At 41.9% G+C, this 11,208-nt stretch overlaps 2 protein-coding genes across 3 annotated transcripts; one reads left to right on the top strand and one right to left on the bottom strand.

Annotated features, from left to right (window-relative positions):
• Positions 1-599: 599 nt before the first annotated feature.
• Positions 600-5,592, bottom strand: LOC129596208 (solute carrier family 26 member 6-like). Of its 2 annotated transcripts, XM_055493433.1 has the most exons (14): positions 5,158-5,592; positions 4,598-4,757; positions 4,348-4,508; positions 3,985-4,268; positions 3,564-3,728; positions 3,348-3,491; positions 3,187-3,281; positions 2,573-2,912; positions 2,276-2,371; positions 2,069-2,175; positions 1,929-1,998; positions 1,672-1,866; positions 1,196-1,517; positions 600-1,079 (listed from the first exon to the last, which is right to left on the bottom strand). In XM_055493433.1, the coding sequence occupies exons 1-14, from the start codon at positions 5,321-5,323 to the stop codon at positions 847-849; spliced, it is 2,538 nt and encodes an 845-aa protein (XP_055349408.1). In that variant the 5' UTR covers positions 5,324-5,592; the 3' UTR covers positions 600-846. The 2 variants fall into 2 exon arrangements, with proteins under 2 accessions (XP_055349408.1, XP_055349416.1); XM_055493441.1 differs by lacking the exon at positions 5,158-5,592 and having other exon boundaries at positions 4,606-4,727.
• Positions 5,593-6,596: 1,004 nt separating this feature from the next.
• LOC129595620 (mucin-5AC-like) lies at positions 6,597-11,208 on the top strand. The gene is made up of 15 exons (XM_055492682.1): positions 6,597-6,729; positions 6,982-7,056; positions 7,122-7,266; positions 7,597-7,822; positions 7,985-8,056; positions 8,124-8,289; positions 8,554-8,715; positions 8,779-8,933; positions 9,126-9,291; positions 9,365-9,471; positions 9,563-9,839; positions 9,898-10,055; positions 10,170-10,338; positions 10,408-10,514; positions 10,640-11,208. The coding sequence occupies exons 1-15, from the start codon at positions 6,678-6,680 to the stop codon at positions 10,811-10,813; spliced, it is 2,211 nt and encodes a 736-aa protein (XP_055348657.1). The 5' UTR covers positions 6,597-6,677; the 3' UTR covers positions 10,814-11,208.

Below are 11,208 nucleotides of genomic sequence, written 5' to 3'. Positions count from 1 at the left end.
ATTCCGAACGACAAGAAGTAGAATCAGTCCGTTGCCGGTAACACTGAGCACGCAAATAATGCTTGTCGCTGTACCGATTATATACGCAGACATGCTCTCGGTAGTTGTGGAATTTGGAATAAAAACTGTTTGGTTGCCCTCTATAGAAGAACCTGAAGAGTTCGCCATTCGGAGAAGGCCTCGAAATCTGCAGATACACCGTGGAGTTCGCTCACATTCAGTAATTATTTTTATGATCACACCCGGGATAGTATAGCATGCACAGGTGTCGTTTAATGTTATCTCTTACTTTTCTGTATTAACAAGTACGTACTGAAAGTAACGGCGAAAATTCCTGCGCAACGTTTGAGTCAGTAGGTTTGCGCAAACGCCTGCGATGTAGTCCCGAAAAAACTTTGACTTCGTTTAATACTGCACTCTGTTGGTTGTATTGAATAACCGTACTCTGTAAAGCAACCTGTCGTCATCAAAAGCTACAACTCAGGAATTATTCCCAAGGGAATCCAAGTTTGCTCAAGGCAGTAAAGTGCATAATATTATTAACTCACAGAATTGACGTATTCTTACAATTTAGTTTTCAATGTTTTTCAGTGCTTTACATTTGGTATAAACATGTCGTTGACGAAATGGATCTTGCACAGTATTATCAAATGGTTCAGTAGTTGATAAAATTTACGCATCAGGGTCATGGTGAACTCTGAGAGGTACCACCTCGCAGAGTTTACAACAAGTACACGCAACTGCACACAAAAGAGTCAGTAAAATTATTAAAGCAAGCTCAAAGGACAGTAATAATTTCATCGGTGCAGATCTTGCAGCAGTCAGTATAGCTACGCCTTAACCAGTCTAATCTTTGCGATAATTGATTTGGGGCAATCCAGATATCCGACTGGCCACTGGAAAATCCCAAAACCGTACATCGCGCCGTTCTCGATCCCGAATCGTGCCCTGGGCTTCAATTGTCTTAATACGGATGCGCCGACTGGATTCGTTCACAGCATCCACCAGGCTGGGAAAGATATTCCGCTCTGGCACTATTTTGCCAAGTTCCAGCTCCCGTAGTTGCTTGCGCACAGAACCTACGAAATGCTAGATAGCTGCCGTATTTCGAAGTTTCTGATATTTACTACTAGATTAATCTTATGCAGGAAAGAAATTTGAATGTCTAAATGTTTTGCAAGGAGTCTGATGTTACCTTTGCATTGCGCCAAAATCAGCTCGATAGCTTTAACCTTAAGGTCACTGGCCAGTTGTTCCAGACCGCGAATTCCTACGGCATCAATGTAACCAACCGTGCCCAGATCCAGAATAACGCGGGACGCCTTACTGGTCGAACTGCCGGCAATCATGATAAACTCATTGGAAATGCGTGTCGTGGATGTTGGCGGTTTATATGGGGGAAACTCTTCTGGTTGCGAGCTGGATAACTTCCTTGTAAACCGCGGCCGTTCCGTTGTACCGCTGCCAGTTTTATCACCATTATCGAAGCGGTTTTTGGAGCGGTACAGTTTTGGGTTCTACAGTCAGGATGTGAATCAACTTGCAATCTCGAGAACAAATTGTGAAATATAATTAGTTTTTGATACATAGTTAATAGTGAATCAACACAGATTCAGCAGTAGATACAGTATAACTGTATAACTGTATACCGATGTTTTCTACTGGCATTACCGATGTCGTGCCGAGGAAGGAGCGCAATGAATGCCCGCTTTCATTGAACAGGTTACTCTCGTTAGTAAAGCTGCTCTTGGCAATGACGAACGGCTCCATGGCTAACGTGAGCACATCCTGGACTAGATAATGGGCATTAGCGTAGTGCAGTGGACAGTTGATCTGCAGAATCCGTATACCAGCGATTTCTTCGGCCTGCAAATTACTGTATTATTAACCCATGCATCATGATAGAAATGTAGGGCGGTGAAATTTACCTTATTATAATATTTCAGTGGCACAAATCCATTTGAGTTCTTTAATCGACCAAGAACGCGTACCTTGGGACTGTTTGAATTCGATAAACAAGATTAAGAATTGAAACTATTTAAAAAAAACAACCCGACTTCGCTCTAACCTTTGGGTACGAATTGTTAAGCCAACAACGGAGAGTGTTATGCCAAGTAAAAATCCGATTTGCACATTCAGTGTAACGGATGCGACAAAGGTCAAAACCCAGACAAGCTGCAAAGTAGCATTTAAAGTGCAGCAGCAAACTAATCAGCCCTCGCCCAAGTCTGAAAAATTGTAATTAGGAAACAGAAAAAGTTATCGCTTTCCTTACCGCATCAAATTTGTTAGATTTCCACAGTTTTGGCAGCTCGGTAAATCCCCGTAAAGAAAACACAAGGAACAGAACGATCGTTGTCGAAATTATGCACTAGAAAACAGAAAGCATCGTTATAAAGCGCGATAGCAGGGCGTGACCTTGTTTAAACATATGTCTATCTGGTCATCCGTATCGATAAGAAAATGGCAGTTTTCGGTGATATACTCTACTGGGCCTCGCGGTTATACGAAACTCCCTATTATCCTAAAAAGTGATTAGTAAGATAGTACACTATCAGTTTGTAATGCCTACTTGAGGTAAATAAGAAATCGCCGGTCCGGCAAATGCCACAATAATCCCCAAGAAAACACTGCCAAAGAGCGCCGATAATTGCGAGCGACTGCCCATCGACTGGTTGATGATGCCCCGCCCCATGGGTGCCGATACGATGAAGCTGGAGAAAAACGACCCGAACAGATGAGCACAGCCCAGGGCGATCAGCTCCTGATTGGTCTTGATGTTGTCCTTATTTTTACGGGCTAATGTACGCGCTGAACCCAGCGTGACTGAGTAAGCAATAACGGCACAGAAGAATCCATGCCAGACAATGTTCAAACCGTAGTCATAGCCGGGCATGCTTGGCCATGGTAGACTGCAACACAAAGAAAGCAGCTTGGTTGATCTTTCGTTAGCACAGATTTGCGCTGTTGCTTAACTGTGAAGTTATCAACTTTATTAGTTTTATAAGCTTTTACATAAATCGTAGCGTAGGTGCACCAGCGCAACCTCCCTATCTGAATCAGTTGCAGCATAATTAAATAACCTTATCCCAGGACTAAGTCGAAATAATATATTTAATAGTACTAATGCATAATTTGCAACATACTGTATACGTTTAAAAAATCATAGCTATTAATTTTCTTTACCCGTGGTTGTAACTGCCGACAACGCGGACATCTAATCGCTGCTGGAAGCGAAAGTGATAGCTCAAACCAATCACCACAACAAACATAAGGAACTCCTAATTTAAAAGACCAGCACAAGTTTTGATGACTTTCGCTATATTATATGTTTCAGTCAACCTTACAATGGGGACGACAAGTTTAGTCTTGCGATAAATAATTGGTTGGAGATATTCACGGAATACAAGCACCACACTGGCAAATGATATGGAAATGACGACTTCCCACACTTTGATGGAATAGATATTTGTTAGAAAGTAGATGAGATCCTAACAACCAAACATAATACATAAATAATAATATTACTTATGTCTGTGCTAAAGGTGTAAAGTGCATCGTACACGGAAATGTTTGGCATAAGTGAACCTGACCGGAACCTGTATTCCGAAGGCGGCAGGAACCTGTGCCATGATCGACTGCAGCATACAAGCCAGCCCGAAGGGGTCCATCACCGATGGAGAAATGATTGTGAAGAGAAAGCCCATCTTCAGTAATCCCCATGCTATCTGCAGAAACAATTGCTTTAGTCGATAGTTGTTTTTGCATTGCGTACGTCTGGAAGATATGTTGCGGCTTCCCACTAGACTTTTTATGCTAGAGTTGACCTTTGCATTTATATGTATAACAGTAATTCCATCGCGTCTGATGTTTGTCTGAGTTACTGAATTTTGGTTTTTTTTACTGCATTTAATTTGGCGATCCTTGTGTACTAAAGATGATGAATATTGGTTTTTACACAGTGAATTTTGTGGAAAGCCATACCATAAAGCAGCCGGCAAAGAAGGCCAATCCGGTGGATACCTGGAAATGAAGGTCCCACTGTGCGCCATTCGACAGGAGGGTTCCCGTCGCAGCATCGTACTGCTGCGGATAATAGGTTTCCTGGATGCCCATAACCGACACGCCGACAACGGCGGCGGTTATGGGCATGGCGCCCAGTGAATTGTGCGGGGATGTGGCTAGTAAGGCGTAGATAAGAGGCGGAAAGATGGAAATGTACAATCCCTGTGTGGGCCGCATACTTCCCGTCATGGCCGTGGCAAATTCTGAAGAACAGGCATAAAGGTCTCTATTTTTTCCAATACATAATGCAGAAATGATATACATAAATTAAGCTCGCTGTACCTTGAGTGAAATGTATCATGGCTACTAGTAAACCGGCCAAAAGGTCATATGATACCCATAATAAGCGATAATTAAATAAGCGTGTAGGTTGAGGAAATAATGATTCAATAAAGCTGCGCGGTGATTTGTCCAGGCCATAGATGCGTTTCGTCAGAAAATTACTGCAACAAAAGTTAGTTGCTGTTAATTTTAGCTAAGGTCATCCAACTCTTGTGGTGATAAGATCGCGGTGGTGGACGCGGCAACTGACGTAGTTACTTGTCTGACTTCCTTCAGGCTTATTAGTTTGGGTTTGTGGAGTCGATTTCCCGGTTTGTCACTGGAATTGTGACCGTTGGAAGACGAATCTGAGCTTTTTGATTTAGGAACGTTTTCGCCGGTTATATATGAAATATCTTTTGCGGGGATATCTGGCAAATAACAAACACTAGGGATACAAAAGCACGCGCCACAATACAATATTACAACAGAATAATGTCGCATCCCAACAATACGCAGACAGATGCAAGCATCACAGTGTGCGACGTTAAAAAACTGGCGAAAAACTATACTTCTATACATATGGTCACATCGGTCACCGTTACAGCGGCTGAACGAGCACATCATGATATCAAATAAATATACTTGTAATTACATAAACTGCGTTTTTTAGCGCCTTCTCAGTAAATCAAAGCTTCGGTAACATATATATAAAACCAAAAAATGTTGATTCAGTAGCTGATTCTGTACTGCGTGCAATAGGCTTCGCAGGATGATAAATATTTATTGCGAGTATATAAAACGTTAGAAAACGTTCTATTAAAAACGCACTTATGGTGGAATCGCTTTTCTTCACTGTTGGTGCCGGTAGGGTATCGGGAATGACGTCAGACAGTCGGCGTTTGACAGCGTCAGATTTACGCGGTGGTATAGGCCGTTGATTTTGGCTGATCTCGACTTCGTAAATTTTTGCCCGCCGCGAACTGAGATTCCCCATAATGAGCAGCAGGATGCAGAATCAACGAAAACGATAACGTGACACTCCGCTAGGTTTACTACAATTTCAGCGTTGGTTGATAACGATTGATATCTTGGTTGTAAATTATAATTTCTGTATCAAAATTTAATAGTACAAGTTTTGTTCAGCACCGAATCCTCGTTATGCATATCAACTAAATTATAAATCAATTTAAGCACGAAAATCCGCAACATCATGCGATTACAGGTAAACCGCTGTAGTATTAAACGAAAATAAATCTGGTGAGATTTATTCGGCTCTTTGTCGTGTGTCTTCGTTAAATTTTTGCTCCTGGAACATCAATATCACAAGCGCTATCGTCATCAGTATTAGCACGGATATTGCCAGGTAGAAAATATTTCAATGTTATTATTTTTCAACACAACCGCACAATATATCAGCTGCGGTTGCACAACGTAATAAAAAGAGCGACAACAAATTCTCTGTTTTACGCGTTATTCTTATGAGTATAAATGGCGTACAGTGTACGCAACGTGGGAAAGTGATGCATGTAGACTTGGTGTCTGTTATGAAATAATACAAATTCTACAAATGCCAATACCGGTACTTGACTTGGTGCTGTCACAGCAGACTTGTATAATACTATGGCTTACTGTACTTCACATTTGACTCAAAAAATGCCTCCACTTCATTAAACAAATATTTTACCAGTTCACGCATTTTTGAAGTATTATTACTTTAATTAATCATGCAATACTAAAAAAATTAAACTTCTTTGTAAACGCAAATGAAATGTTATTAAGCAAGGAGAAAATATAACAAAACATGGCAGATCTGATTCATTGATAATCTAGTGATAATATTAATTATTCAAGAATGCAGATGTTTTCAAAATGCAGAATAATCATACAAAGAGAAAAATCAATATTATCTGAAGCGGTCAGTATGCCATCTTTTGGTTTGAAAAGGAGGACATTTGCAGGAAAATTCCATAATTTATGTGTCTACGATATGTTGATTACATACTATCGACTGTTCATTCTGCAGATTTATAAAAACTGCTACATCAATTTTCTGTACACGTGATCAGTTAATGATTATCCGAATTTCAGACAGCCCAGCTGGAACGGAAACACATTAAGCACTTACTGAGCACGTACGTCAGCGTATATTCTCCTCACATCATAATTAGTAATTATTTAAAATTCGCCAAGTCGTAGATTTTTCAAGAATTCTCTTCAATAAGACAAACATATAAAAGGTATAGCGGACAATGGTTTTATGGCACTGGTTAAGATATTATGCGTACAGCTGCTCCTGTGGGCCACGTTATACGTCGCAGCCGATTATATTGTTTAGAATTTGTCTAAAAATGGCTCCGCAAATAGTTTTATTGCTTCTGTTAAGGAGTTTATTCGTTTATGGTAAAAATAAACATAAATATGTACACATACAATGCCTATTTAATCTTTACTTTAAAGTCTTACGTTTACTGCTTTTACGTTGCACCGTATAGATAGAAACAGCAAAAAATAATTGTGCGCAGCTGTATATGTTTTGTATTAAACTCGAAGTGATAAGATCTACATTCGAACAAGATCATAACAGGATTTTACTTTTATTAAAGTGTTGTATTAGGTGACAATGTACTAACATTGCGTATTTCATGCATGTAGCAACAACCAACTCCAATCCGGATTATTCGCGCTGGGATAAATCCCGCATCCCGTACTGTATCGATCCGCAAATGAGTAAGGTCTCTCACGGTATTTGACAGAATGGTCAGCCCTTACTTATCGAATGCTGCCGTTATCAGCTTCTACGGAAACGACGGCTATTAACGCCGCCATCGCTCTCTTATCGGGGACCACCGGAGGCATGAAGAGCTGTATCACCTTTACGGCGGTGCCGTGTACGTCAACGACGGATTTTAAGATTCGCTTTACCATTCCCACTGGCACGTAGGTTCTGTAAAAACATTTTCCAACACGAATCAAAGTATCTCAAAATTGTCTACTGTATTCAGTAGAAAATTTATAATTCTTCGTATAACTCTGCAATATGGTATGTTATGATGGTATTCAGTCCTTCAAAAAAATTAACGTGCAGACATACTGTATTTACTATATTTAACGTGTTGACGTGTATTGTGTTCAGCCAAGCACAGTAGCACTTAAGTGATTTTTGAATTACTTTAATGCCGGTATTAAGTGATTGTATGTTTATAGAGGTTGTTCTCTCGTGATTTTAAATTGTTTTGGGTGCCAGTTAAAGTGATTTTGTGTCTGTAGAGGAGTAAGCGCCTATTCGTCCAGTATGCCGGGTCGTTGGGTACGTGCTCCCTCGACGACCGCTGAGCAGCCAGTCTACCTAGCCCGTGACGCCACCGCCTGCAGTACAACAGCGCGCTGCATCCTGCGTTACATTGTCAATTCTCTGGGGAAGCGCAACGAACATGAGCGGGGTGACCGTGACTCGTTTATTACAGTAGCTCCGGATAGTCAGCTCAGCGTACCGGTGCGTTTAACGTGTAGTAATACGCAAATTGTGCTATACTTACTCGGCCATTTCCAGCAATATGTTTTCTCCGTTATGCATGGTTTCGGAAACACTGAAGAGCAAAACTAAACTTTATTGCACTTTATAATATGCTGCACTTCATTATCGCTAACATTCCAGGCAGCATACCGCAAATACAACCAATCGGAAGCATACTGGGGCTATTATGCCTATGATTACTGTAGTATCACGGTACGGAAATATTGCCTGGGATATTTACGTTAAAAAATTCGTTATAAATATTCCTCACGGTTTCTAGCATAATCAACCCGCTGATTTTGCGACAACGGGTAACGCTTTTACCATGACCACCATAACCACGACACCTGGTTGTATCCCGAAACTGAATATGATCAGCGCCACGGACTGCCAATGGCTGAATATCATGTACCAGTGCAACATCGCTTGCGATGCGTCAAACTTGTGTAAGTCTTTATTAGTCTGTACACCCATACTAAGTATAATTATCCAGTACTACTCTTAAAAAAAGCGTAGTTTAATAAAATCTAACTGTAAACCTTAAAATTAATTGCAGACAACGCACATTAAATACTCGTAACTGTACACATAAGTGTTTTGAACGACCGTTCGGAATGATCAGTTTAGCTTTCTAGAAATTAATCACTAATTTATCATAGGTATAGCAATAATATAACACCATCTTAATTTCTTATTGTATGCACCTGCAGATGTGGCACAGTGCACTACGTCGCAGTGTACCGGCACCGGCGGCACTGGAACCGGCGGCACTGGTACTACCACGCCCTGCACGGTCAATTTCTGCGCCACGCCAACACCAGCCATCAACGAAGCGTCCGTGCTCTTCAATAATAAATACTATGTGTTCTCTGGTACAAGAATTTTGATAGCCTTCCAGCTTATCTCTCACTAACGGATGGTTATACGGAATGTAGGCACATGTATGATTGAGGTGGACGCCACCACCAAGATGGTCACACCGACAAACACGAACGGTGTGACCATCAACAGTATTCTCGTCGGCGTTACGGGACCGGTAGCGGCGGTATGGACGGATCAAATGAGCGGCACCACATTTGTCCAGACGCAGGTACAACATTTTTTTAGGATGCTTCTGTTATTTTGTACTTTTGCTTCCGACGCTTCGTTTTAAATATCGTGACCTTAATAAGCTGATCACATATTTCTGATAATTTCTGTTTAACAATACGATTTTCTACGCTGGCTATTTTAGTACTGCATATTTCCGGTAACTTCTGTCTAATAATGTGATCTTTAATAGGCTGGCCAATTTTATTCATGCGTGGGCGCCACTACGGCCACGACAGCAACATGTACCCAAGTAACCCAAGGACGCCCGGCCACCATTACACCCTACACGGCCAATGATCTGGAGTTCGAATGGTCCGGTACCGGAACGGGGCCGTACGCCATCTACCGTTATAGCAGTACATAAACTGCAATAATTAAAATACCTTGACAGATCTGTAAAGCGTATGCTACAGATATGTCTTATTCCAGATACGGCTAAGCAATACGTCAATGAATACAGCCAGCAACAGAAAGCGCCAACAACCGGCACTGGTGTGACGGCGACAATCAGCGGAAACTGGCTTGGAGCATATTTGGTAAAATACATAAATCGTTTGTTTCTGCACAACACGTTGGATATTCACCATCGATAACAGTTGCCACTTGTCACATATTATGATTTTTAAGGTCAAAACTGGCGCTGGCACAACGCCGAATGCCGTTAACGTCATCGGGCTGGATAGCAGCAGTAATACGGTGGTGCAGCAGATGACCTACACCGGTACAGCCGATACATTTCAGTGGGCGGGCACCAGCCAGCCCTTTGCCACGGCTCTCGGTTGTTCCGGGACATCCGGGGGGACGGGTACGACCACACCGTGTTCGGTGAACTTTTGCTCCAATCCGCCGCCGACTATTAACGAAGCGTCCATTTTGTACAATGGCAAATACTACATGTTCTCCGGTATATTCAAATTATTCCCCTACTTCGGTACTCTCGGTACATTTGTTTAAACTTGCAGGCACTTGTATGGTGGAAGTGGACCGGACAAATAAACTCGTGACAGCGGTCAATCCAGCTAACGGTGTGTCTATTACCAGTATGCTAGTTGGTGTAACCGGGCCGGTAGCCGCCGTCTGGACGGATCAGATGACCCAAACTACATACGTACAAACACAGGTAATAAGCTAAGAATTCCGAAATATATTAATTTTATTATTACAATATACCATCAAAATCAGAATAGTACTCTGTAAGTGTTACTACTGTTGACGGTTGTTCGATCTGCATTAGTCTAGCCAGTTCTACGCCTGCACGGCCACCTCCGCCACGGCCACATCAGCCACATGTTCGCAGGTGGCCAGCGGCCGACCGCCCACTATCACTGGCTACGGGCCAACCGATTTGGAATTTGAATGGGCGCAATCATCCACGGGACCGTACGCCATCTACCGATGGAGCAGTAAGGAACACTACTTGCTACTATTTTGCCTAACTATACTATTACCAATTTGGTTACCATTTAATTTAGACACCGGAAAACAATACGTCAACGAATACACACAACAGCAGAAGGCGCCAGCAACGGCGACCGGCATCACAGCAACAATTACCGGGAACTGGAATGCGGCGTACATGGTAAATCTTATCACAATCTGCTTTCATATGTAACGTGGAAATATCGGCGTATCCACGGTATAAAGTATCGAAATTGTCTTTAATAGTTACTGATGACCTTTACACGCATATTTACCATGTTGTAGGTCAGGAGCGACGGTAGTGGTACCGCGCAAAACACAGTCAATGTTATTGGTGTGGACGGCACCGGTGTCCAGTATGTGCAGCAGATGACATCTACAGCAGCGGACACCTTCCAGTGGAGCGCTGCAGCAGTTCCGTTAGGCACAGCTTTAGCTTGTCCAACAGGAAGCGGCTAATAATAATTTGCGGCTACACAACTGGTTGGACCTATCCAGAAAATGTTAACCATAAGCACAGTATGATTTGCTGGCTATCGAGGGATGTGACAAGAATTACACCGTCGTGTAATTTGCCGTGGTATATGTTGATTATCGACTCTATTTTTCTAGTTAGTTGTTTGCTTTGCTGTCGCCCTGATTGCTCATGATAGCTGTTGTTGTTCTTCTTTGTCTGTTTTTCGTAAATTCGGGATTTCTAAACTGCAAAGTTTGGTGCAGTTTTCCGCTAATGCTATTATGTGCCAAGCGTCGTTTGCACGCAAGCTACCATAAAAATATGGTGTTTTTAAATTATCTTTGACAAACATATGGTATATAACAACTTAATAAGCAGACCAATAATTAAAACTGAA

The sequence above is a fragment of the Paramacrobiotus metropolitanus genome, unplaced genomic scaffold (assembly GCF_019649055.1).
Source record: "Paramacrobiotus metropolitanus isolate TYO unplaced genomic scaffold, Prichtersi_v1.0 Parri_scaffold0000003, whole genome shotgun sequence".
NCBI lineage: Eukaryota > Metazoa > Tardigrada > Eutardigrada > Parachela > Macrobiotidae > Paramacrobiotus > Paramacrobiotus metropolitanus.
The sequence above is the reverse complement of the archived record's forward strand: the minus strand, read 5'-3'. Positions and strand labels throughout refer to the sequence as shown.